At 40.7% G+C, this 27,433-nt stretch overlaps 1 protein-coding gene across 3 annotated transcripts in view; it reads right to left on the minus strand.

The window, feature by feature from the left end:
• Window positions 1-27,433, minus strand: part of LOC146360827 (protein FAM184A-like) — a 79,986-nt gene that overhangs the window by 8,112 nt on the left and 44,441 nt on the right. For 2 of the 3 annotated variants that reach the window (XM_084922173.1, XM_084922172.1), the window contains exons 13-22: window positions 25,700-25,821; window positions 25,201-25,351; window positions 16,538-16,652; window positions 15,269-15,366; window positions 12,170-12,323; window positions 11,477-11,604; window positions 11,167-11,351; window positions 8,763-8,909; window positions 8,482-8,599; window positions 7,603-7,707 (exon numbers count right to left, since the gene is read on the minus strand). In XM_084922173.1, coding sequence (XP_084778299.1) covers window positions 7,603-7,707; window positions 8,482-8,599; window positions 8,763-8,909; window positions 11,167-11,351; window positions 11,477-11,604; window positions 12,170-12,323; window positions 15,269-15,366; window positions 16,538-16,652; window positions 25,201-25,351; window positions 25,700-25,821 — 1,323 coding nt within the window. Of the gene's footprint in view, window positions 1-3,032; window positions 3,407-7,602; window positions 7,708-8,481; window positions 8,600-8,762; window positions 8,910-11,166; window positions 11,352-11,476; window positions 11,605-12,169; window positions 12,324-15,268; window positions 15,367-16,537; window positions 16,653-25,200; window positions 25,352-25,699; window positions 25,822-27,433 lie in introns of all 3 variants that reach the window. The other variant, XM_084922174.1, reaches the window with a different exon arrangement.

Here is a 27,433-nt window from a genome sequence, read left to right on the forward strand (position 1 = left end):
TGTCCAAAATCCAGCATGGACATAGACTTAGACTGCACACATTTAAGGACACATGCACAAAGGAGAGCTTGGGACTAAAACACCAAACCTAAAATTATAAATAACGCAAACTTCAAATCACCAAATCCTTTTTCTACATCCTGAATTGGACATGCCACCAGTGTACCATGGTGAGGTGGGATGCTCATTCACAAAATAAGTCTAAAAGAGAAGCAATAGGACCTTTTTGCTATCAGGTAGCAATGCTGACCCCCTTCCCTCTGGAAACTAATGTAACTCCAATATTGGATTTTTAAGATCGATATCAATACTCGTGATTTAAAAAATCTGATATTCCGACATATCAGCCGATATTTTCTTTCAGGCATACAATATACGAACAGATTTCCTTAATGTTTGCGTGGTTATTTATTTACTTGTTTATTCTCTCCCAAGTGTGCTCTGATTAGCTGCAGATTGCCCTCTAGTGGACAAACTTTTTAATGTCAACACTGTCAAAGGAGCTTGCAAAGAAAAGCGTCTGGACTTCTTTAAGTTACTTGAAGACGTTTCACCTCTCATCCGAGAAGCTTCTTCAGTTCTAAGGTCAAATGGTGGAGAGTCCCAGATATAAACCTAGTGGGAGTGTCCCCCCACAGAGGGACAAAAGGACCCCCTGATGATCCTCTAATCGCCTGAGCCAAGGTGTGAAACTGGGTGTGGGTCCCAATCAGCCAGAGTTTCGGGTGTGTTCATTGTGAAACCTGGCCCCACCTTATCATGCGAATTCCTGAGGTCAGATGGCCCAGGATGTGAGTGGGCGTTAAGGCGTCTGGGAAGGGATCTCAAAACTGGATTATAGATGGCAGAGAGTTGGTGTCGTAAACCCCAATGTGGTGTATGCTGTACAGTGCAGCGAGGAATGCCCAGACCTCTACATTGGAGAGACCAAACAGCCACTTCACAAGCGCATGGCACAACACAGAAGAGCCACCTCCACAGGACAAGACTCAGCAGTCCATCTGCATCTTAAGGATAAAGGACACTCTTTCGAGGATGCCAATGTTCACATTTTGGACTGAGAGGACAGATGGTTTGAAAGAGGAGTGAAAGAAGCCATCTATGTCCACTGTGAGCGACCATCTTTGAACAGAGGCGGGGGTTTACGACACCAACTCTCTGCCATCTATAATCCAGTTTTGAGATCCCTTCCCAGACGCCTTAACGCCCACTCACATCCTGGGCCATCTGACCTCAGGAATTCGCATGATAAGGTGGGGCCAGGTTTCACAATGAACACACCCGAAACTCTGGCTGATTGGGACCCACACCCAGTTTCACACCTTGGCTTACGCGATTAGAGGGGGGTCCTTTTGTCCCTCTGTGGGGGGTTACTCCCACTAGGTTTATATCTGGGACTCTCCACCATTTGACCTTAGAACTGAAGAAGCTTCTCGGATGAGAGGTGAAACGTCTTCAAGTAACTTAAAGAAGTCCAGACGCTTTTCTTTGCAAGCTCCTTTGACTACGATGACCTGGATGACTGAGAACCTTCACAGACATAATGTCAACACTCTTATTATGGTAAAGACTTTTTCTCCTGTCTCTTTATTTTTGAACTTTTCATTTTTAAGCCATTACAAATGCAAATACTGATATACTGACAAATAGTTAATATCGGTTTATTTATTGTCTTGCCTGTAAGTTTTTTCATTGCTTATTCTGCAGATTTTGTGCAAGATACTTTGCAACCCACCTCCACCCCTCTGATACAATCACCGTGCTTTCCTTGAATGTGTTAGCAGAAGAATGGAGTGCCAGAGCAGAGTGGTTACTGCCAAATGTAAATCACTGTAGATGTAAATGTACAGACACATATGTATATTACTCAGGTGCTTCAGTTTCCATGCTATTCCTGAGCCTGCAATCAGTGCACAGGTCACTGGAAGTTTGGACATGTTGCATAAAGCTTGGGACACTTTAAATGAACAAAAACAGTTTTTGTTATAGTTGGCTGCTCCTTTTAGTGACCCATGGCATAACGGGTGGTGGCAATGATTGGTAACTGTTTAGATATAACAAGATTGCACAATACGAGCACAAAAGAAGCAGTAAAGTAAAAAAACAACACAAAAACATGACAGACTTCAGCTTTAATCTAAACTGCAGCTCGATTACAAGATGGGAAAAAGTTGGAGAACTTTCAAACAAAGTCTGCGGTTCAGCTGCAGTTTATACCCTCGAGCCTCAGACCTCCCAATGATTTCTAATCAACGGCCGCAGCAAACAGAACTCCTTCATTTGTATGTCCACTGCCTTCTGTGGAGAGAACAAAGCCCAAAACTATTTCTTTCTCTTTCAAGTTTTACATTTGGAAGTTGCTGCAAAGCTTTCAAAGCAATCATTTGTTTGCCTCTTTGCTTCACTCCCAGTTTAAAGTCCCACTGAGACTGATTTGTAAGTACACTGTCTCCGGGTTGGTTCTCATCTTTTTGTAAAATATTTTTTATTAACAACTGAGAGCAGATAGGCATTACAGCGAGGATTTACAGTGCATTTCAAAGATGATTCTGTCTTTGAAAGCGCCACATTGAGAAAATGAAAAATGTGATGTTAATGTGCGTAATGCATCAAAAAGAGATTACATGTTCATTATTTTTGGGTGTTGACCCCAATGTAATGGAGCGAGGCTGCAGTGTTCCGTGAAATGAAAAGATCAGTGCTGCACTCGGTATTAGCTCGGGCCTAAATTAAAATGATAAAAAGTAGAGAACAGAAAGAAAAAACAGTTGTCTCTCATATTTCATCTCTGGACATTGTCAGAACAAAAGAAAAAAAATAGGAGTAACAGCTGGTCCATAAGTGCTGATCAAATATAAACCTCACCTCGGTTGAGGGTGAGGGGGTGAGGACAGAATGGAGGGAAACTAAGAAGTGAGGTGAAAGATTGGGACAGTGGAAGCAGCAGCAGACATCACATAATTCACTGCTTGAATATGTGAAGTGAAGGTGAACGGTGGGCAGCAGTAGCAGAAATGCACTTTAGTTCTCACCTCCCGAAGCTCTGCAGGCCCTGATGCTGCACCACAGATTCCTGAGGATGAGGAGCATGAGGAAGAGCAAGGCTTGGCATGGGATGATGTGGAGGATGAGGAGAAGAAGGAGGAGGAGGAGGAGGAGGAGGATGCTGAGGAAGAGGAGCAGGAGGATAAGGGCTGAATAGGGGAAGGGGTTTCCTAAGTCGGGGGAGGGATCTCTGGAGGGGGGAGTTAGGAGGCGCATATGGGCCTCCTGATCCTACCTCCTCCACCTCCCGTCCCTCCTCTTCCTGTCCTTCATGAGTCATGGTGGGAGGGCTGACGAATCGGAGAGCTGAATGGCTAGGAAAGCTGGTGAAGCGGTGATCTGATTGGCTGCCTGTTTTTGACTACAGACACACATAGAGAGGCGAGACATGAATGCCGGCTATCTTTAGCTAACTCAGATCAAACTACTAACTGGTTTTAACAACGTGCCTGTCATGCTGTGTAGTTTCCATGGTAACCAAAGTGGTTAAAGCTATTAGCATCATCTCAGATAATGACCTTTAACCTAAACTTGCATCCCTGCCTAAGCAAATCCAGTGAAGAGCAGGAGTAAAGTGCTTATACGCATCTTTCAAATTCCAGTCTACTAAGTGTGATCAAAAGTTCTGTGATTCCACTCATAAAAAGCGGAAATCTTACCTGATTTAAAATGAACTGTGATCCTCTTCAAGGAATCTCCTCGTGCAGGTCTGGACTAACTCCAGTACCATTCCTGGTATTTTAAGATTACTTCCTATTCGATTCAGGTATTAATGTTGGATCTCTTCCACTATATCAGTTTCATTTTAAGGAAGACAATGACGACAGAGGGAGTCAAAACTAACTAGTGTTATACAAAGTTTGCATTGGTATGGCCAATAAAACTGTTTTCAGTGCACTTTGAGTGGCTATATTAAGGTACACCATGTTTTTCTCCCTCAGATGTGTCAACACTGGGAAAAAAAGAGAAAAGCACGCTCCTGGTGTTGGTTGTGACCTGATGTACCACATCTTCTTATAGCTGGAGACCCAACTCATCACCATTGATAATGTTCATCCAAAAAGGTTGGTGAGTTTGACACAGAAGTTGAGATTTTTGTGTGCAAAAAAATTGCAGAGACCACAAAGTGGTCAGAACACGGCACCCAGTGATCTAAAAGTCCAAGTTAGAAGTAGACCAGAGGTGCACAAGGAGACAGCCTTGAGTGGGATAGCAGGAATATTTAATCTGGGATGTGTGGCTTTAATTTTTTTGTTTGTAAAGCTTATAGAACTTTTTGATCTTGTATTATCCTACCTGGAAGGACCGCCTTCCACATGGTAGGGGAATACAATACAGTTTATGTGGCAGCTTTTGCTAACACAACCGTTAATCTTTTTTAGATTTTTAGTTATCGTCTCTTCAGAAATTATGCCTTAAATGCTTCAACATACACTGATCAAGCATAACATTATGACCACCAGCCTAATATTGCATTGGTCTACCTTTGAATTAAAAACAGCCCTGATTCATCAAGGCATGGTCTCTACTAGAGCTGTGATGGTGTGCTGTGGTATCTGACATCAAGATGTTAGCAACAGACCCTTTAATTCCAGTAAGTGGTGCGGAGGGGCATCCATGGATTGGACTAGTTTGTCCAACATTGGTCCAGAATTTGGAGGCCAAGTCAACACCTCAAAGTTATTGTTGTGCTCCTCAAACCATTTCTTCTTTGTGGCAGGGCAGATTATTCTGTGCCACAGCCTTCAAGGAATACTGTTTCCATGAAAGGATGTACACGGTGTGCAACAGTGGTTAGGTAGGTGGTGCGTGTCAAATTAACATCCACATGGATGGCAGGACACAACGTTTATCACAATGTTTCCCAGAAGACAGTGTGATTGCCCAAAGCATCGTCATCAGCATGATCACCGTGTCTGGTCAACAAACTGTGATGCTGTGTTTTCTGACGCCTTTCTGTCAGAATCAGCATCAACTAGTTTGAGGTGCAGTAGATCATCTTTTGGACCACACAGGTCAGACAGCCTTCTGTACCCAATCATCAGTGAGCCTTGGCCACCCATGACCCTGTTGCTAGTTCACCACTGTTCCTTCCTCGGTCCATTTTTGATAGATACTGACCACTGCAGACTGGGAACACCCCACAAAAGCTGCAATTTTGGAGATGCTCTAACCTGTTTGTCTAGCTATCACAGTTTGTCCCTCGTTAAACTCGCTCAAATCCTCACGCTTGACCATTTTTCTCCTTCATCAACTCGGGGGACAAAATGTTCACTTGCTCCCTGATATATCCCACTAACAGGTGCCATGATGAAGAGATAATCAGTGTTATTTACTTCAGCTGTCAGCGGCCATAATGTTATGCCTGGTCGGTGTGCGGAGAAAAGTACATTTCTTCGAATGTCACTGGACAGCTGTCACAAGGGTTTATCATATGGCCAAATGCACAATGCACTAGATTACATTTTATAACAGGCAGCAGCAAAACCTCATTAATATATTTTCTACATACTGGCATTGCAATATTTTTGTAGGGGATCAACCAAATATGTTTAGTGCAAGTCAGCAAAGAATGCATGAAAAAAAAAGAGTATAAATTAAAATATAGGCACAGAGTAGCCTTGAATACAGTGTTGCCAACTTAGCGACTTTTTCGCTATATTTAGCGAGTTTTCAGACCCCTTAGTCGCTAAAAAAAGACGTGAAAGCGCGTATTGCTTTTACTCTCAACAAGCAGCGGGTGCTGTAACGCAGTCAGTTCTTCTTTTACTCTTTTACTCTTATGCTGTTTTGTGGATCACAAGGTTTAAAACTGCTTATAAACACACACACACACAAAGTAACTCCACCAGAGTGCCTATTTCGGGTCACTTTTGCCGGTCCAAGCCCGGGTAAAGGAGCAGGGTTGGAATTGTGACATTAAAAAAAACAATAATTGCTAAAAGAAATTTAATTTGTAGTTCTAAATAAACTCTAAATGCATTTAGGACGTTTTTTACTCACTTTATGTCTCTTCCACGATGTTATTTCTCTCTCCAACAACATAGGTTACAATTAGATTAGCATGACCAATTATGCAAATTAGGCGATGACGTCATTTAGCGACTTCTAGCGACTTTTAGGACAACCAATAGCGATTTTCCTTACTAAGGAGTTGGCAACACTGCTTGAATAATCTCTTAGTGTACCCTGAGGGGACTTGCTGGAGAGAGAGAGAGAGAGAGAGCTGCTATCTTCCTCACTTTCTTGATATCCCCACTAGTTGGCAAACTAAGAGATTTTCCAGTCCTACACATTGGAAGCTTAGACGTGTGAGAGAAGGACTGAAGATGCATATGTTATTCAATATAAACAACCCACAGCGAGCAACACAGGCATGATTAGGAGGAGGAGGAGGATGGAAATGAGGAGACGATGAGCTGATGTTATGATACTGAAATCAAGTGTTATTGTTCTTGAATGACTCAAACTGAAGCTGTGACAGCTGTGTTCACACATGAAGGATGATGAGCAGCTTTGTACAAAGATAACAGTTATCATGAGTCGTGTGCAATGGGCACCAGGTTTCAGGAAGAACGCTCAATGGCGCTCAGACAACAGACGAAAAAAAGGGAGCATAAAGAGTAAGACAAGAAGATTACACAAGCACACGGGCCGCAAACATTCTTCTTTTCTTACAGCTGGTAGCAGACCAATGTGTGAAGATAATTAGGTACAATAGCAACACAGAAGGTTTTAGTGTCCTTGTGCTTTTCTCTTGCTGCAAATCTATTTCTATATAATAAAGAAACATAGTTTATATGGATAAATTATGTTTGCTACCCTCATTAGGCGGGACAATGATCAATAACTTCATCTGGCGGCTGTAAACAAAGCTGGGTAACTATGCCAAGATGCATGCAGTGACTGCCCTGGTGTTTCTCCAATCCTCAGCCTGTTGGATGAGTTGATTCATTGCAGAGTGCAGCTCACCTTTACAGGTTTCACTGGTTTGAATTTATGACTCAAGGGGATTACTTCCATTTATCTTCAAGGATGATCTCAGTACATTTGCACTATATATCATATGTTGGGTGTTTGAGTATGTAATAAATGATAAGAAATATGTGTTTAGTACGTGGATGTGGGTCTTTACATTCTCTGTAGTTCATACACTGTTAAAGATAAACCAATGTAGATCCTTACAGTAAAACACTCAGTCATACATTTAAGCAGTTTTCACACATGCCCGGCAGGCCTGAACTTTTCAATATCAGCAGTGGGAACGGCATTAAACAGCGTTTTCTTTTTAACCCGTGTGGTCCTTCTTTGTGGCAATTAACTAAATGCAGGCAATTATCTAGAGAATTAAAAGCAAGCGAGCAGGCATCGTATGTCCTGCTGTGCGCTACATGTCAGGAGGGACCACCAGAGTTCATGTGTGAAAACGACTTAATACTTACCGGGTAAATAGGTGAAGTAGATGACTTCAGCTGTACAGAAGTTTGGTATGCTGTAAGACTGAAGCATCCACACCATTCACAGTGAAAAAAAGCAGTGTGGAATGAGCCCACTCACCTTAATAAGAGGGTTGATGACACCGACATTGGCACTGGAGTTAAAGACCTTGTTGAATCCCGTCTCTCGGTTGACCAACTCCAGCTGGTAGAACTTCTTGTCGTCCTATATAAAAAAATGACAACATGCTGCAGTCAAACTCCACCCCAATCAAAACACACTCCACTATTCTTCTGTCTGTTTGCCAACACACATTTTTAATAGTCACAGTTTCATAAAGTTTGCATTCCCTCAGTATTTTCAACTAAAACTACACCAAATCAATAATTTCTTGATTCACTGTCCTGCATTCGAAGGATAAGCAAGCGCACATACACAATCCTGTTTACACACATGGATTCATAATTTAAAGAATAACAAAGTGAATTGTGGATCAGCATCTTGAAAAAAGTCTACTGAGATCCCGACTGACACACAGCAGAACCACAAGTGGTGGTTCCACATTAAGACTTCATGAAGTTATCAGCAGCATGCTGCAAAGTCTGATGTGCGTTACAACATACACAGGTCCTCCACAGTGCCTCGAAGGGCCACGCACAAGGAGTGAGAGTGAAGAAGTAGAGACATCGCTCAAACCGAGTTCTGCTTATCAACATTTAACTGCATCTCAGGATCTTTATCAAATCCCAAAGACGCAGCTTGCTCGCTAACTTTTCTTTCCTAAGTAAACAACATCTGCTGGTTGAGACCCTCACATGCAGTCAGATGAAAGAAAGAAATACATTTTTAACCCTGAGAACTGTTGAATGTTTGACCTCGCTTCCAGCGATTAATCCTTGATTTAGACTTTCTCACGAACTGCATGTCTATTTTTCAGTTTACTCCTCAGAGACTATCCCATGCCAAGATCTGGACCCATGGACCCCCGCGTCTACTCACCACCAGCTTTTTGACCAGAGCTTCCCTTTCAGTCACCATCTCTCTGAGCTCTGCAATCACATGCAGGTCTTCTGGTCGGCTTTCTCTGTTTCTTAACTTCTCCTCTGTGCCCTCCAACCTGGACGCATCCAGAAAACATTAAGAGTTAAGTAAACAGGAACAAAGTGTGGCACCAGAGAGACAAAAGGAAGACAAAACAGAGACAACTTTGATCTATCTTGAAACAGTAGCAGCCCAAAAGAGCCACAGAAGAGGTTTCATCACACGGCTTTATGTCTTACAGTATTTGTAGAGCAGAAATCTTGTCTTTGAGGACCTCCTGGGCCTTGTTGAAGTCAGCCAGCATGATTTGTGTTTCTCTCTGATGGATTGCATTGAGCTCCCCCATCTCTCGCTCGTGTCTCTTTGCAAGGTCTTGCTCATGAGCTCTGCAGCAAAGACAGAAGTCATAAATGAATAAATCATTAGGCGAACTTTTCTGCTAGATGCATATTTCCTAAAGTGCCACCAAGTATCACAAGTTTACACTTAAATAATAATCACTTAGGGACTTTTCCTCTGCCTCTACACCAGTACATTTAATTTCCCGAAAGGGGGACCTGTGACATTGACATCGCATTTCAGTAAATTATAGAGGCCGACACCAAGATGTGCAGCTGCAAAGTGAACTCTGCTGGGACACAAAGCACAGCTGGTACAGAGAGCATCCGGTCCCTCAGTGCTTACTGTGTCAATGTCAGAGTGTTAATTTATGTGTCTGCAATCTAAGTTAAAGAACGTAATGAAGAGTGTGCTTCATTTACATATGGGGACCATTAGAATTAAACTTCCTTTAAGAAATGTGAAGAAGCAGGGCCAGGGTTACTGGCACAGGCTGCCAAAGCTTGCACGACTAGCGGACGAACATCCGTCTTTAATGGCTGTGGTTTTGCTTTCACATTTTCTTTTTAGCATCACTCACTCATTAAAGTAACTGTTTTTACAGGCTTAACACTGGACAGTAGCACTCAAACCACTAGAAAAGGGCATTTCAGCAATTCTTGAGGAATTTTAATAAAAAAAAACCTATCCTAATATAATCAGTGTTTTCTCACATTGGGGCAGACAAATATGACAGAAAGTCTGTGTTATGAACAACAAATTAAGCTTGAAAGACACTGACATTTACCATGTTGGAATACTTCATTAACCCCCTAGGACCTGGCGTCCACATATGTGGACATCACATTTTTGGTTATTTAGACCAAAATACTCAATTTTGCTCTACAAGGGCCTGATATCCACTTAGAAGGACATTATACTGCTACCGTTCTATCGAAATTTTAAACGAATATCCTCATTTGTGGCTCTTATTTTTCTTAGAAACAAAAATTGGGTAAAAAAAAACTCTGGTAATTCTTTATTTTTACATTCACTGGGCCCCAATCAGCCCAAATATCAAAGAAAAATTAAAAATGCATGCTGTGGTAGAGTTCGGGTCTTAGGAGGTTAAAGCTGGAGAAGCAAACATAGTCACAGTGGTCTTTAGGTTAGAAAAAAGTGCACAGGAGTCAAAACGCAGTAGGCAAAAGACACTGTGGCATTTTTCCACGCAAGAAAAATGAAACCAGTGCACAAGTGCCTTAACCTGCATTCTAGCCACCAGATGGCGACAGTGGTGGTTACAAAAAGACTTTGGATCCTACAGAAGCCTATGGTTTGTGTGTTGACCTCTATGAACATTTTCCTGCTGAGTTTATGGGCTCCTTCACCAATTTTGGATCTTATTAAATAAAAAATGTTTTGTAAATCTTGATCATCCCATGTTCCAAAACAGAGGATTATCTGGGCTATGCTGATTGGCTAGCCACCCGTGATTGACAATGAGGGTATAATATGCAGACAGACGAAGCCCTGCTCCAAACCAAGATGGCAATTAAATACCATGAATGACTTCATGGTAGCTACATCCATCTTTTATACTGCCTTTTGTAAAGCTGGAAGGCAACACTGATTCATTTTAAGTCAATACAAACTCTGCTGGCTTAGAACAGATAGGCTGGAGTTGTGGAAGTAGGCGTGTAAAACATGAAACACTGAGCTGAGAGGTCCTTTACCCACTTTATCTAAAGCATGATGCTGATAACACTGTGCTTGATTTAGAGCAAAACATGTTTAAAGTTCACCAGAAACTGATCAGAATACAGTATTAATATAAATAAATGCTTACACTGATAGATCTGGTCATCCATAGACTTTGTTGTTTTACTGGGTATTATAGCTATGGCTTCAATAAACAAAGTACTGGTGTTTTAACTGAAATGGTCAGACAGAGCTACACTGGAAAAAATTTTACATATGTGAAAATTAAATAAAAATATATTTTTAGACTGTGAAAAACACGTCTAATGTAAAGTGGCTTGAAAAAACTGCACTTATGAATAAACGTGACTTTTTTCAGAAAATGTAAATCCTCAGAAAAAGACTAAAAATACAGACGCAAGTTTAACATGATTTCACAAATGTGATGTCATCTTTACTTAAAAGGCAACTGTGAAATTCTAGTTTTATGCTGTGAATGCATATTTAAAATTGGATGGTTGATGCAAAAATTTCACAAATATTATTTACTTAAATACTCTTGCTCTTATATAAGCAAGAGTATTTAAGGGTAATGGGAGGATAATGTCTGCTGAGCTACTGAACCTTATCTGATGGTTAGCTTCGCTGCGGACCCGCAGCACCTCTTTGCCCTTCAGCTCCAGCTCTCTGGTGAGCGTGTCGATGGTCTCGTTCAGAGAGTGAATCTCATGGTCCAGATCAGTGATACGGTTGCTACGGGAACACAGCTCCGCTTGCAGGTCTGAGATACGAATTAAGAGATCTTGTTCCTAGAGGATGCACATAATACAGAATAGGCAGTTATTTGCTAGAAGGCTTTTAAACCTTGAGATCACTTAGGGCGAAACACTGAGAGACAAGAACAAAAACAGAACTAAACCACTGTCAGTGTCACCTGCTTTTGGCTGTGCTCCATGGCTTTCTCTAGCTCTCGTTTGGTGGCAGCGTGTTCTTTGAGGTGGATTTGCTTCAGATGCTCGATGGCTGTCGCGTGGAGGTGGTTCAGTTCTGCACGAAGAGAGGCTGCAGGAAAGAGACGCCGCAGGTAATGTGAGGGATCATTTTTTATGTAGTTTATGTAGAAAAATGACAACAGTGCGAAGAAATTAAAGATATTCTCATTTTTTGTGACTCCTTTCCTACATCGTACTTTCACGACTTATTCTTTTAGTTGGTTTAATATTGGAGGCAACTACTGAGATCAATTTTATCACCTAGCACATGTTCACAGATCTCAGAAAGCTGATTTCACCATTAGTTAATTTCATCCTGGTTTCCTAAAGCGTCTTACGATTCAACCACCAAATGTTTCTTTCTTCTTCCTTCTATTCTTCTAAACAGCAATAGGCAGATAATGAAGGTGATTTTGCTGTAATCACTATGGACAAAAACATCATCACAGCAGGCAGAAACAGAACCAGAACGTCTCAGTAGGTAGAAACACAATCACCAACGGGTGGGAAAAAAATCATTGCTGCAATTTAAAACCACGCCACAGAGCGAGGCTGGCAGTGTGGAAACAACCCCGATCGATAACTACAAACCTAGACGTGTCAAAGCCACGTTTACTATATCTATCATCATTTACCCAGCTTTGCTTTCCCCTCGTCCTCCAATTCAAATCGCAGTGTCTGCAGCTCCTGGTCCGACTGCTGTCTGAGGATTTCTAAAGTCCTCCTGTGGGCCTCCTTCAAAGCGTGAACCTCCTCCCGCTGCTCCTGCTTTAGACGTTCCTCGAGGGCCTGGCAGACGGCACGGCGAGGGAGATTAAAGAGGATAGAGGGACGGAAAGGAAGGAGAAGAGAAAGGACGAAGATGACAAGACACAATATGTTACATGAAAAATATGGTTTTGAGAAAAGTGTAGTTTGGCTGTCTGACTCAATATTTCCTTTTTATTTTTGGCTGAAAAATAAAAGTGAAATGTTGTAAAAAGAAAGCCAGAAGACAAAGAGAGAAAATGAACAGTGTAATCGAACCACAGCTCCAAGCTGGTTTTGAGTTACAGACTGGCACGGGAAAAGTGACAATATTAAGAACACACAAAGACTTTTGGAGACTGTCCCACTATGTACTGCATAAAAAAAAGGAAGCTACACAGCTACAGGAAGCAGAACTGACAGCGAGATCCATCAACAGGCTGAAAATGACTAAAGAGTGTAAGTATAAAATCACAGAGCTTTTTGACACATCCTCTCAGTGCCACATAACGGAAAAAAAATCTACCTCAACCATAATTTATATCATTTGGCTCATTTTAATATTACTTAACAAGAAAATTGGTGAAATTAAAGTAAATGATCCAAATAAAATGGCTCAGAAAGCTGGCAATTTCCTCAGGGGTTTGATTGTGCTATGAATCTTCTACACTTCTTGACTCTGTGGCAGACATAAAAGGATCATTAAACAATATTAGAAAAGCTCAAAAACTTTTTTACTTGGTCTCAAGTAGTTTTGTTGACCAGCACTCGCTGAACTTCACAATGTATACTCTGCTACACGTAATCATTGCTGTGCTGTGGACTATATTGGAAATTCAAATTGCAGCACCTTCCACACTATAATTTCCTCTCTGGAAGAAATAACGTCAGGCACTAGACGCTCCCAGGACGACAAATCAAGTTGTGTACGCACTATTTTAAGGACTTTTGCTGATCACAGACTGCTACATACATAAAAAAAGTAGATAAGAACACAGGTGAAAAGAGAGGAACAGCAGCTGCAGATTTTTGTACTGAAAGTCACATTTTTACAGAACTATAAAAAGACAGGATACAGCCAGAGGAGCACATGAACTAATTTGATGTTTTAAAAGTAAAATGATAGGTCAACTCTTATTTTTGTCAGTCTTTTTCTTTCATTTTTAACTTAAAATACACCTAAACTATCAACATTTATAATGGTAATAGGCATTTTACTTGTGTATTACAAAGTTCAAGGGAAGTGACATTGTGGATATATCAGCTACTGAAGCACAATTCTCTACTCTCCTGCTGATAGACAGCTAAAGGACACTTTAATTCTTTAATTTAAGTTTAGCAGCAAGTTTTTAGTTTGTTCTCCTCCCTAATGGAGGGAGTGTGTACTTGGTTTTGTCTGTCTGTTTGTCCACAGTTTTCAAAACAGCATTTTCAGATTTTCTGTGATGGTAGATACCGATAACAGCAATATATTAGGCCTTGGGGGACATAATTACCTATGCTGGCTAAACATGAGCTTGACTGTTGTCCCTATGATGTCGCTATGATGTCACAATGATGACATAACGGGTTGACATCATCATGTTGTAATAAAACATCATAAAACATCAGAGTGTTAGTAAACCTGCCCTTTGATAGGAGTTGCGCTCTCTGAGTGGTCTTGTTTTCACGTGTTGTTTCACGCTCTTGTATTGATGGATTTAGTCAAAAATATTTCTTCAAGAAATCTCAGTCAACATTACCTCAACACAAGGTTACTGTTTACTCTGCTGTTCAAGCAGCTAAATCAACCTATAAGCAGAGCTAGCTTTGGACAGAATACCAATCATGGTTCACACGCAGTGCTAACCTGTTCATAGTTTTATTGCTGCAGTTGTCACATGTGTTTTTGATAACTTGAAGAAAATACAGCCATTTTTTGTTTTTAATTTTCTGCTCAAATGTTGCCTTGCAGTCATTTTTAATCACATAAGTAAAAAATACTGGCTAATAGTACTCATCAGCCTCCTAATAAATACACCTATGGTATTTGAAAGTCCTACGTGACGTCCTTGAGTCATCGCATTCACAAAAACTTGACCTCTGACCTTGCGGTACATCATCACCCTGTTTTTGAGTTAACTATCAAATCCACTCACCCACACCAGTCGCAGCAGATGGCTGCCCCTGCCTGAGCTTGGTTCTGCTGGGGGTTTCTTCCTGTTAAAAGGGAGTTTTTCCTTCCCACTTTTGCCAAGTGCTTCTTCAAAGGGAGTTGTTTGATTGTTGAGGTTTTCTCTGTATTATTTTCTTTATCTTACAATATAAAGTGCCTTGAAGTGACTTGTGCTGGTCTATATAAATAAGACCGAGTTAAACTGAACATTTATTGATGCCAGACTCGGCTGAGGTGACAGATCAAACCAAATTTTATAAAAAATCGTCACACTGAAATCTCTGCAACACCAAACTCCAGCCTAGCCATACAGGATCCACCAACATACAGTGTTCTAGAGTCACGTTAATACTACAGTACAAAGCAAGAGTAAATCTCTCGAATGCTGCATTCAGTAGTCAAAGGTTTGCTGTTTAAAACATATTTAAAATCACAGATTTTATTAATTTAGTTAGGCATTTTTGCTACTAGAATTACTGCAGCACATTATTGCTTCAGTCACAGCACTTGTTAGTGAACGATGGTAGCATTTAGCAGCTGTTGTTGCTGCACTAGTGAGGCTGTCGAAACTGTCCTCGTCGCACTTTTACTGTGTGTAGAAACAGATGAGTTCAAAGAAGACTGCAGTGAAGTCCACAGTGGAACATAGCTGCAGTACAAGAAAGGCTACTGTAATGCATTTAGTAAAAGCCCCCGAGAAGTTAGTTAGAAATTGCTCTACTTTTCTTTTCAGAGAGAACAAAAGGCAGGTAGTGTCGTGCAACTATGTGACAAATCCCAAGACAACCGATGCAAACCTACATGCTTGCAAATGTGTGTGTGTGTGTCGTACTCTTATCTGGTGCTGCCTGGCTTCCTCCATGGTGCTGAGGGCACAGCAGTGAGCCTCCTGTAATCGATGCTCTCTCCTCTGATGTTCTCTCTGCATCTCTGCAAACACAGAGATATCAACGTGTACACTGAGATGCATCAACAGCAGACGTGTTTCCATTCTGTTTGACACGATAAGGCAATATGACAATCTGAGCCAGTCGCACAGCGGCAGGAGACGCGCCGCTGAACAGAAGGTGACAACAAAATATTTACACACTCGATGCCCGGACTACTTGTATTAAATATTTAGGTCAAATTTCAGAATTTTATTTATTCTTCACGACAGAATAAAAATTGGTTTCAGCAGTGGTACAGTGCAATGCAGCATGATTTGTCTCGACATGCTGACGATCTCATGCTAGTGAACATCCTGGGCTGTGAATTCAGTTATTTCCCTCATGGATGTTTTGAAGCAGTGATTCCCAAAAGTTTTTAAGGGAGCAGTGGCTCCCTTCATGGCTGCTTGGCTGCAATAATAACAGAAATTCAGCTTGAAATTAGTAGTATGCACAGTTACATATTTATATCAATGTAGTTATATAAATATGGAATTAAAACAGGAAATAGGAGGTGATATTACTTTATTTTGACCTAAATTTACTTCCCTCGTATTAAAGTTTATGTCCCAGTTAGCCTTACCACTTTGCATATGACTAGGTAGCATTAGCAATTTATAGCCAACGTCCTGTGTGGTTTCTTTTTTTTTTTTTCGAGGAATACATCACATTCTCATGGATTTTGATTAGAGTGAAGATTTAAGATTGGGTGGCCCCAATGGATCTTCAGGTTTTTAAGTGGGCTGCAGCACTCTTGACTTTGGGAATGGCTGATTTAGAGGCACGCAGGTTTGCCCTGATAAAACTTGTCAGACTGCAACTCGTCATCTAACAGCTCAAACTGGCTGTTACAGCTCCAACCTTCCTTCTCTTTCAAATTCCCATAATCAAAAAATAAAAAAATTTCTTGTTTTATAGTTGCATCAGTGATAAAAACTTTCAGACATTATCTTTCTTGTGGCTGCGTTCTGTTAAAAATGATTTTAAGGTTAAGGAAATAATATAGATGATATGAGTTGAAAAGATGCTGATCAGAAATAATGTGTAAAGGAGGTTAAAATCACATACAAATGCAACATCGCTACTTTAAGAAAGTTATTTTAGGATGAAATGTTGAAACTCCAGCGGCAGCTTGTAGCCGCAGTCGCCACGTGGAGGAAGCGCGTACATACCTTTGAGCTGTTGGCTCAGGAGCTCTCTCTCCTGGTTGAACTGAGACTGCAGCTGTTGGAGAGCTGACTGAGACTGAGACAGCTGCAGCTCCAGGGACTGTTTCAGCAGAGAGATCTGAGGAAAAAGGGACGTAAAGGGGGAAGTAGTAAAAATATGGTGTTTAGGTGTTTATAATGAGCAAAGGCTTATTCAAAAAAAAAAAAGAAAAAAGTAACAGGACAGAACAAATTAGATTAAAAGCAAATGTTAACAGGTCAGCGTGCCCACATCCGATAGAAGCAGTAATTACAGGCTGAACTGCAGGGACAACACTGTGTCTCTCTCCAGGTGGTTCTCTATCTTCAACTGTGCAGCGACATCACATTTAATTTACAAGGAAGACATACCTCCAGGAAAGAAGCAACTCACTTAACAGAGCACACACATTTAATTAAAAAAGTCTCTCTTTTGCTCCACTATATTTTTTCCAATGCATCGCTCTTAACCAGGGAGAGAGCCAAGGTTTTTCCCCCTTTTCCTAACAACCACTCCCTGGTGGTGATATTGACACACAGATGTAATAAAACCACTTGAGGGCTGCGGATGAAGATTTCTCCACTCGTGTCAATGAGCTGACAGCCCGTCACGACGATGAGTGACAGCGCGCACGGCCCAATAACAAAAGCCAACAAGCGTAAGCCCCATCAGAGCACGCCAAAGTGTTTTGTTTCGAGGAGATACTGCAGCTATCAGGGGCCTAACTGCTGGTGAGTGGCAGAACTCTCTCAGCCAGACGCCTCCGGTCCTTCACATGCCACTCTTTCTCTGAGCCGCTGCAGTTAAATCCCCCGCAGGACTTAGTGCTGAAGAAGTACCACATTAGCAAGTGTAAGGTAAGATGGATTTAAAAATGAGAGGATGAGGAGCAGGGCTGGGATTTTTCTGAAAGTTTCTGAGGTTCTACATTGGATAAAAAAAAAGATGGCCTGCACAGTTTATCCTCCCTGTCTACTCCAACTAATCATTTTTACATTTACAGCAAAATAATGGGATGTGCGAGATTAGCAATGTGGAAATTCCTTAAGCGACCTTGTTTGCAAAAACATGTACCCAGCCCTCTGTGACTTAATTAAAAACAATCCCAAGCGCAACGTTTTGGCACGCACAAACTGGAGCCTCGGGCTAGGACCTTGTAATGAAAATATCTTAATGAAAAAGAAGTCATTATAGATAACGACGGCACATCCGCCCAGGCGCACAATACCGCACGGGACCTGCGCTCACTTAAGGGCTTTCAGGAATGTCTTTTTCTACTTTAACAGCACATGTAGCTGCCACGTCCATCAAACATGAGAGGCTAAGGCAGCAAAGGCATAAATGGCTTCACTGAAACAGGTTAATCAAAAATTCAGGACATCAGGGGTCATTTTTAACTACATCTGCTAGTGTGTCTGCACAAAACAGGCAAAACGGAAATCATTTGATTTTTTTCTTCTTGTTGAGTCTTGGCAATTCTCTAAAGTTAGTGAGTACAATTATTCAGCGCCAAATGTCGGTGGATTGCAGATTTTGCAGGCAACTGGGGTCTGTTTTTGTACCCCTCACAATTCAAGCGCATAATCCTAGTTACTGTGGCTGCTGTAGGATAGCCACTGTAGCTTTTTTATGTTGTCACAATATATCATATTTGCTTCTTTTTATATCTTATTTTATTATATTTATTTACCATGCTTGTTCATTAACTAACTTGTAAAGACTTTGGATACTTTGTTGTTTTTAACTTTAGAATAGAAATAACACTAACATTGGCAATGAAACATGCCAAGAGAGATCAAAAACATTCAATTGAGACTGAATGCTATAACAGATGCAGCCGGCCGGCATGTTTTTACTCCTGTGGAAGGCTGTCAGTCCACTGTTTACCTCAGCTGTCAAAGCCGGGTGAGAAGCATCTATCTTTATTTAGAAACTTTGTGAAAGGAGTCCAATATGGAGTCAAAAAAGCTCAGTTGTGAATAATGACAGCAATACTGGGTCCTTTTTGCCACTTTTAGCTGTTAGCCTCTGTTAGCAACTGTTGAAACTGTCTTTGTAATGGTTGCAACTTTTAAGGACTCAGGAACTTCATGATTGAACGCTGATACGATGTGAGAATGTAATCAAACTCTTTATCAGAGGGAAAGTGTGATTTTTAGGACACTTGAGCCAAACATTACATATGTAACGTTAGCCCAGAGATGGGCAATTCCAGGCCCCGAGGGCCGGTGTCCTGCAGGTTTTAGATCTCGCATTGGGTCAACACACCTGAATCACATGATTAGTTCGTTACCAGGCCTCTGGAGAACTGCAGGAACTAATTTAGCCATTTAAATCAGCTGTGTTGGTTCAAGGACACATCTAAAACCTGCAGGGACACCGGCCCTCGAGGCCTGGAGTTGCCCACCCCTGCGTTAGCTTGTAACTAGCTGTTGTTGTTTAGCCATAACAGTTGTCAGCTGTCTGGAGATGGGCCAGTTGCTTGTCTAATCTGCAGACAATAAGTGATTGTGGCAGACTGGTATGGAAAGAACAAAGGCATTAACCATGTTTTATTAGTCTGTTTACTCTCATGTAGCAGAAGAAAAGTAAATGCTTAAAATTAATGGCTGTACCTTTTAATCACAATTAATTTTCTGAAAAAATGGGAAACATTTTGATTGGATTTGGTATGCATCTTCATTTCCAGTTAATAAACAAAACTACCCTATCAATCACAGGGGTTTTCCTGGAAAAACAAACCCTTACTTTTAGACTAATTGTGCTGACATTTGTAGCTGCCCCTCAAGACCCTCTCCTAGCCAGGAAAGGCCCTGCATCTACTTAAATTTAGATCTGTATTGAAATTTATTAAAATAATAAATTCAGCAATATGGCAGTTGTCCCACCATTAAATCCATCACACAGCAACCAAGAACAGAGTCCCACCATGCTCACTGCTCTGCTGTTCTGAGCAAACTGAGCATCTGGCAGGCTGGAGAGTCGGCGTATGAAGTATTAACACTGATCAAAAGAAATGCCGAAGAGCAGCAGTTGCTACTGGAATTACTTTTTGACTGAAAGAGAAATTGTACACACCATGAGGGTGGAATGTTGATGCAATTATGGGATTGGTGTTGTCTGAATGCACAATAACTTGAATTTGTAAAGATGATACAGAAGAGGTGCAGAGACACAGAGAAGCACTGACAGCCTTAAAACCACACCAGGAAAGTAACAAGAGACAATCCAAAACCGCTTCTAATATAATATCACCTTCTCTGATAAATAAAGCGGAGAATTTATTATTCTTAGCATTATTAATGGGTAATCGACCAATATACATCCATCATATTTCCGTTATCACTCTGACAGATGCTAGTTGTAATTATGGCTTATGTGTGAACAGTTTGAGATTTGTCCTTAAAATGCAACGTGATGTAATATCTGAGGGGACTGCGAGTTTCTCCTTGCATTGTGACTGATGAGTCTCTGAGCCCCCGGTAGGGCTGGTGTTTCTGCAGAGCTGTAAGTAGGTCAATACAGTGCAGATCACTGTAATAATACCTTCGTGCTTTTGTCTTTATAGTGGCCCAGCTTGCATGTCTGCTGTTTTTTCTCATTAAGTAGTTAATCTTTGTGCAAGACTATGATTGAAAGTATTACGGGGATAAGCTAAAACATTCCTAACTGGGCTTTCAAATTAAATTTAAATATTTTGGGTTGAAAAGGATCTTTTAAGCATGAATTAAACTACTTGGGAATGTTTTTTTCAGGTGATGTTCATGTAGCCTTTGAAAGCATGGTCTTGGATTTTGAAAATTATGCTTATCTGCACTTCACTTTTATGCTGTACTGGTGCCCCCGGCCATATCAAACTCAGAGCAACGACTGGCATCAATTCAATTCCAGAAGTTCTCTGGGTGAAATCCTCTACCTCTGGTTGGTGGCCAATACCATCTACCAGAGGTCCGAGGAGAATGGCCAAACTGCTTTAAACTGACAGGGAGGCAACCACTTATAGTAAATAATCACTTGTAACAAGTGAGTCTGCAGAAGAGCATCTCTACATGCAAATGTTAAAGCAGAAGACCACACTGGATGCCGCTCCTGCCAGCTAATAACAGGAAACTGAGGTTATAATTCTCGAAAATTGGACAACAGAAGATTAGAAAACACTGCCTGCTTTGATAAATCTTGACTTCTGCTGCAACATTTAGATGGTAGGGTGTGAAACCGGTGTGTACAACATGAAAGCAGGGATCCATCCTGCCTTGTATCAATGATTTATGACGCTCGTGGTGCAATGGAGTAGAGAATATTTTCTTTACAGACTGTGGACGCGTCAGTACCAGGTAGGCATCATTTAATTGCCACAGCCTACCTGCGTATTTACCCAAAGCCCAAAGCTCAAATCATCTCAAACTGTTTTTTTGGACATTCAGTTCACTGAACCCAAATGGGCTCCACAATCACCAGATCCCAATTTAATAGAGCACCTTTGTGATGAGGAACTCTGTGATGCTGTCGTGTGAATATGGACAAAAATCTCTGAAGAATTTATCCAGCACTTTGTTGAAATTATGCCGTGAGGAATGAATGCAGATCTGAAATCAAAAGAGGTACTAGCAAAGCACATTTAAAGAGATTCCAGTAAGTGTATATACACTTAATAATATCCGTGGATTACAGTATTACATATACACACATTAGTCATCTTTTCTGTTGCTCCTAAACCCCACCCACACACACACACACACACACACACACACACCCCTGTGAGGGCAAAAAAAGACACACATACAGAGACTCACATATAGTACACATACAGTGTAAGCTCCTTAGATATCTGATCTGTGATACAGTTTGAAGTTTATTTTTAGCCACTCGGCACTATAACTTTAAAATGCTTCTTTTTATACTGTGACCCACATTTACATGATTCCTAATCTGGCATCTATAATCTGCAGATGCTGCAGATAAGAAATGATGCTCCCTAAAGAGCCCACTATGAAATTCCATCTTAATTATTACAGCCACATCAATGAGGACTCCTTCCTTTCATCTTAAAATGATACCATATCTATAGCTGAAACAAATAGGCAGCAATCATTTATTTGAATATTTGGTGATTCTTTTGAAAACTGCCACCTTAGCTTGAACATTTTTTTCAATTAAGCAAATAAATATTTACATTTTAGTCTGCAGAACAAATGATTTCTGGAGTAATTAAGAAACTCCAACACAGTAGCTATATCAAAGGTCAAAGGTCCATCGCAGAGCCGCCGACCACAAACAGATGTCTCAAAACCAAAGGACAATTTTTCTTTGGTAAACGAAAATATTTTATGAAGATGAACAAAACTTTGTGGGAAACAGAATCTCTTGTATCTTGTGTTGGAGTTAAAGTCAGATCACTCTTTAACTTTGTCTCGTTTTGCCGTGAGCTGCTTTTGTCACGGCTTTGGTTGGGAGGCGTCTGAAAAGTTGCCAAGCTGGCACTGGTGACTCCAGCTTGTCAGAAAATGTTTATCTGGAGCCACCAGCGTCTTGGCAAACTCAGGACGAGCCTCTTTGAGGTTTCAGTTGTGACTCAGCTCTGAATTACCCAGAGGCAGTATGCTCTGCAGGAACGGCTACATGACTCTAAGCAGACGAGCGTCTGAGCTCCCAAACCAGCGTCAAACGGCTCGCTCTGTTCCTACAGTGCTTTCATTCTGACCCTAGCAGCTAACTTCAATCCTCATAAGATAAAATCTCCCGAACTGTAGCTACTGGAACATCTGAAGGAGCATTAATTTCAAAGGCTTTCTTTAAAGAACCTATTTAAAGGCTGCAAATACATAGCATGCATATATATTCAAGCATCATGTGCCTTAAACTATGGCTTAGAGACAACCTGGTTTAAAAAAAAAGAGGCTGTTCCTTTTCTTCTACCTCACTATGACGGGACAAAATTAACACTGTTACAGCCTTTGTTGTTTCCATACCAATTTACTGTTGCTGTGGGAGTTATATGAGTTGTGAAGCAGGTCAAGAAGCTATTTACAGCGTTGCTGTTAATCACATTCACACGGTTATTGAAAGAGAGGAATGCCTGTGAGACTTGATTTGGATTTTCTTTTTTTGCTTCAGGCTGTCTCACAGTGAAGCTGTCAATCAAATGAGGCCTTAAGTCAGGGGTCAGCAACCTTTAACACCAAAGAGCCATTTGGACCCAGTTTCCACGCAAAAGAAAACACTGAGAGCTGCAAATACTTTTTGACATCTAAAATGAAGATAACACTGTATATATTGTTTTTTACCTTTATGCTTTGTGTGAACAACTAAGGTGTGTTGCTTATGAAATCCATGAAGTGCTACAGAGAAAATTACATTTTATTTATGTAATGAACACATTTTGAACTCTTAAAGAAATATAACCAAAGGAAAGACAGCCAGCTGAACTAAAATGATCCATGTAGCAAACAAAAACTGTTATATCTCCTTTGGGCTTTTGGAGCCTTGACCTGACTTTTAAAAAAATAATTGGAAAAAAGCACTATGCTGCTAAAAAATGAAAAATAGATATTTGCAAAATTGTGTCTGTGCTCTCTCTGCTGTTGTGTTGGTGTGTGTCGGGCTGTGAGCTGCAAAGCTACAGCCGGCTGTATGCGTACAGCAACCGTGTGTGAAAAGTGGTCAATAAAGAGATGCTGAAAAGCGTGTTCATGCAAACATCGTTGGGTCTGCCGTGATATGTTTACAATGGAACTTCTGCTCCTGAACCTCTGCGCACAGCGTCTGTAAATCAGGGCTGTACGAAGTCACTTTCATCTTTACGCAGGACTGTAAGCTGTCGTCTGTGAGGCGTGAGCGGTGTTTGTTTTTAACATAGTTCACGGAGGAGAACAGCTGCTGACATAATGTGGATCCGAAGATCCATAATTGGCCTACCTGGGGCTGAAAGTCTCGATAAATGCACGGCGTTTCGGCAAGTATACCGGCTTCCGCCAGTGTGACGCTTATTTTGAGCAATGAAAAAATAATAGAATATAATTTTATTTTTTTATTTCAATATCACAATAATCTTCCAATTTAGAACTACAAGTTAAAAAAGAACTAACATAAATAAAATACACTTCAGCTAAATACTTCTAATTTATTTTCCCAAACCACGCTGAGCCGCAGGTTGCCGACCCCTGCATCAGGTTAACAGGGAGCTACAGGCCATTGCTGGGATTCTCTTATTAAAGCAATTATCAAATAAATCATTGAATTACATCAAGTTTTACTCTGGAATAGACCAAGAAATCTGAAGTAAATGATAAATAATTTCAACTGCTTGTCAAAGAACAAAAAATGCATAAAAAATGAACAACTGCATTCCCGGATACTAACAGAGTTCACCTGCATGTGATATGAATGCTTTATCACATACTGCAAACAGTGATGACTGCAGCATCACCAGCATGTGCTCCCAACCTTATGTTGTAGCTTTTGGTTGTTTACAGAAAACTCAGAAAGCTACTGTTTGTGGGTCTGACTATAAAGGCAAAGTCAAACATACTAACAACGTTGGTTAGTAACTACTATAAGACGAGAGCCAATCGTTTACATGGAAGAAGAAGTTGGTCAAATCAGCAGTCCAAGCTTCCCTCTCTCCGTCTCTCAGACTGACATGACCTTTTCTTTTCTCTTGGTTCAGGCTGCCATTATGTTTTTGTTATCATCAGCTGACATAGTAAACGAGTTACTGGGGTCGGTTTGTAAGGCAGCTCTAAGAAAAGAATAAGAGTTTAAGAGTTGCTATGTCAACAGCAAGTCATATTTACTATAGAGCTATTTATCCATCTGGATTGTTTTGGTGTGACGTTCCCAGTTTTTGAGCCATCAGCCATATAAAGGTCTACTTTTGCTTGTATATGATGAAACTAAATGGTACTTACCTTGTGGTTCTCAAAACACTAAAAATACATAAAAAAATAAGCAGCTCTAAAAATATCTGTAAAAATCATGTCCTTCTCACCACAAGAAGGAAAAAAAAGATCCAGCAATGTCAGATCTCTTTCTGCTGCCTGCCAATTAAAAGAAGTGCGCGGCTAGCTAACATGAAAGCTCAGCTGACGGGGGGTCTCTACAATGTTAAAATCTTGCCCTGCTGTCAATTATGTGAGCGTCTCATCATCAGCGGATGAATACTTCCTCCTGACACAGTCGGTGGGTATGGTTTGATAGACAGAAAAATGAAACTGATCAATGTCTGGGGAGGAATGTCTACATGTCTACAGCTGACATCTCCAAAACCGGGCAACGCACACTGAAATGTTCAACAGCAGGGGTATTCAATTAAAAAGTAAGGAGGTCCAGCTAGAGAAAACAAAGATCCAGAATATATGTCATAGTTTAATGCAATACATTTACACTTAGCCTTACAGTTAAATCAATGTCTGTGAAATAAAACAAATACAGTCAATTAAGCAGCATTTTAACAGTGTTTATTAAAATGTTCATAACGACTTGGAGGGCACTCTAATAATAAAATAGATATGATAAACAAACAAATGTCTCGTAATTATTTTATGGTTCAGGCTTTCTGGAGTTAAAGCCCTAAAACTTGTATGTGGTAACCTTACAAAACCAAAACAGGCCGGACTCTCACGTGTCAGTGTCAGCATGTGTGCTTTACCTGCTCCAGCAGGTCTTCGACCTTCCTCTGCCAGCCCTCCCTCGCTGCCATCATCTCCAGCTCTTTTTGCTGGGAGAGCTGAGTCATGGCCGCCTGTTTGTCTGCTTCATACTCCTCAGTCAACTCCTCCTTTAGCAAACGCACTTCTTCCCTACAGAAAGACACAAAGTTTGACTAAATTAATGACATTGTACATTCAGTGTGCGTGTGTGTTAACGCTGCTCAATTTTGTCCTGCTAAAAGACATCTGTAAATATTGCATGCGCTTATAAACTTGCTTCCGACTGTGTTCATTTCCTATTCGTTCTCATCAATATACATGAGTGTTTTGGGGAGACGCCGACTTGTTGGGATAATAAGTGCGATTGTGAAGAGGGCTGTGAGATGACAGAGACGAATGAGAAAACAGAGAAAAAGCAAAACAGGAAAAGTGAGACTGACAGGGTGACAGAGAGCGAGACATCAGGGGAGATGGGCTTTCTGTTTTTTTCTCTTTTACCGCAGTGCATCTCTCCATTTCCGATCCAAGTCATCTGCCATCTTGTCCATCTTCTGCTTCTCCTCTGTTCTGATGGACATCACTCTGGCCTCATGCTGCTGCTTCTGGGTTTCAATCTCTTCCTGCAAATACAAAGCGGTGCACAAATTTGAACTCCAACAGCACTCACACAGTATCAGTATTCCTGATATTTTCTTTTGCTATCTTAGTCTGAAATCAGCAGTTGAGTTGGTAAGAAACATCTGTGCTGTTTATGAGTTGCACATTTGAGGAGACATCATGTTTTATTGTATCACTGCCACAGATAATACATATTAAACCCATACCAGGCTGAGCTCAGACTTCATTTTGGGGAAATCAAATGAACACCCCCCCAAAAAATGCGTTTACCAAATAAAATATATGTAAGCATCTCAAGATTATAAAATTTAACTCATTCTCAACATAAACAGATCTGATATTTAGATTTTCAATTTATGGTCATTTTATCTCAGGGCCTCGTTTGATGATTTTCTTTTTTACAGCTAAACAAAAACTGCTGCTGCTAACAGCGTGAAGTGCCACCTTCAGTCTTGGAATATGTGACCTCTTCCACTAATAACTGCATCCCAGTCCCTAACCCCAGTGTGCAAGATGACTCAGTTTCACAGCTTGTGTTTGAATTCTTTGCAGGTCGGCAAATAAAAAAACAAAACAAAAAATTTGCAATATTGTATCAATACAGGAAAACAACAAATAGATATTTTTTAAATAAATTAAAGAGCTCTGAGATTACTGTGAACAAGAGTGCTCATCTCCTCATGCATCCATCCTGAGATAATGTTAGCCGAGAAAACTTGATGATAAACTGATAAACTGGACACACTAACCGGTAGCTTGGCAAAGCTGCCTCCTAATTCAGAGCACAAATGAGCTGAATGAGCCTTTGTCAATAAGCACAACTCGAATGGACTGTATTCTGGTTATATTTATATAGGACAGGAAGACTGATGAGCACAAATGTAATAATTGAATGTGAATTTGTAATTATAATTGTCAACCTGACCCCATTCAATCATAGTGTGACATCAGACTGACTGTCTTGTGGCAGATTCTAGTAACAGTATTGGTTTGTTTGACATAATTTTAGGCCCCAATCAATAAATATGTAAAAAAAGACTTTCAGAGTAAAATCTATAATAATGCAGGCAGGTAATATCTAAAATAACCTTGGTGTTTAAAAAGTGCTGATGCCCTAATAGTGTAAGTTTAAAGCCGCATAAAGTAAAAAAGTGCATTTTCTTTTTTCTCCAAGTCTGCATCTCTGACCAGATGCCATATTTCAATAGCTGAAGCTGGATGACTCATACTGTAATGCCCACTTCCACATGCATTTCTAATGCCATGGCTACAGGGCATTTATAATGTGCTTGTTTCAAGGCAGAAACAAACTTCACCGGGTCAGCTGTTTCCAGCTGCTGAAGAGGCTGCAGGCTGTAAGTGCTGATGAGCTCATTAGAAGAGCTGAAAGCTCTCTTGTTTAGCTGCAAGGGGAAGCACGTGAGTGGTTAAATCCACTGTGAGGACAATTTACATTTCTGGGAATCTAAATAAGATTAAAAAAAAATCTGTGCTTTTAGATTTCTTACAAGTGGAAATGATTTTTGGAGGAGCAATGCAGGAAGAAACATATGACCAGTTGGATTTGAGTGTTTGTGACTCTTACTAGCTACTGTTCATTATTTAACCCTTTAA

Source organism: Perissodus microlepis, chromosome 23, assembly GCF_051167445.1.
Source record: "Perissodus microlepis isolate ML-2025 ecotype Zambia chromosome 23, ASM5116744v1, whole genome shotgun sequence".
NCBI lineage: Eukaryota > Metazoa > Chordata > Actinopteri > Cichliformes > Cichlidae > Perissodus > Perissodus microlepis.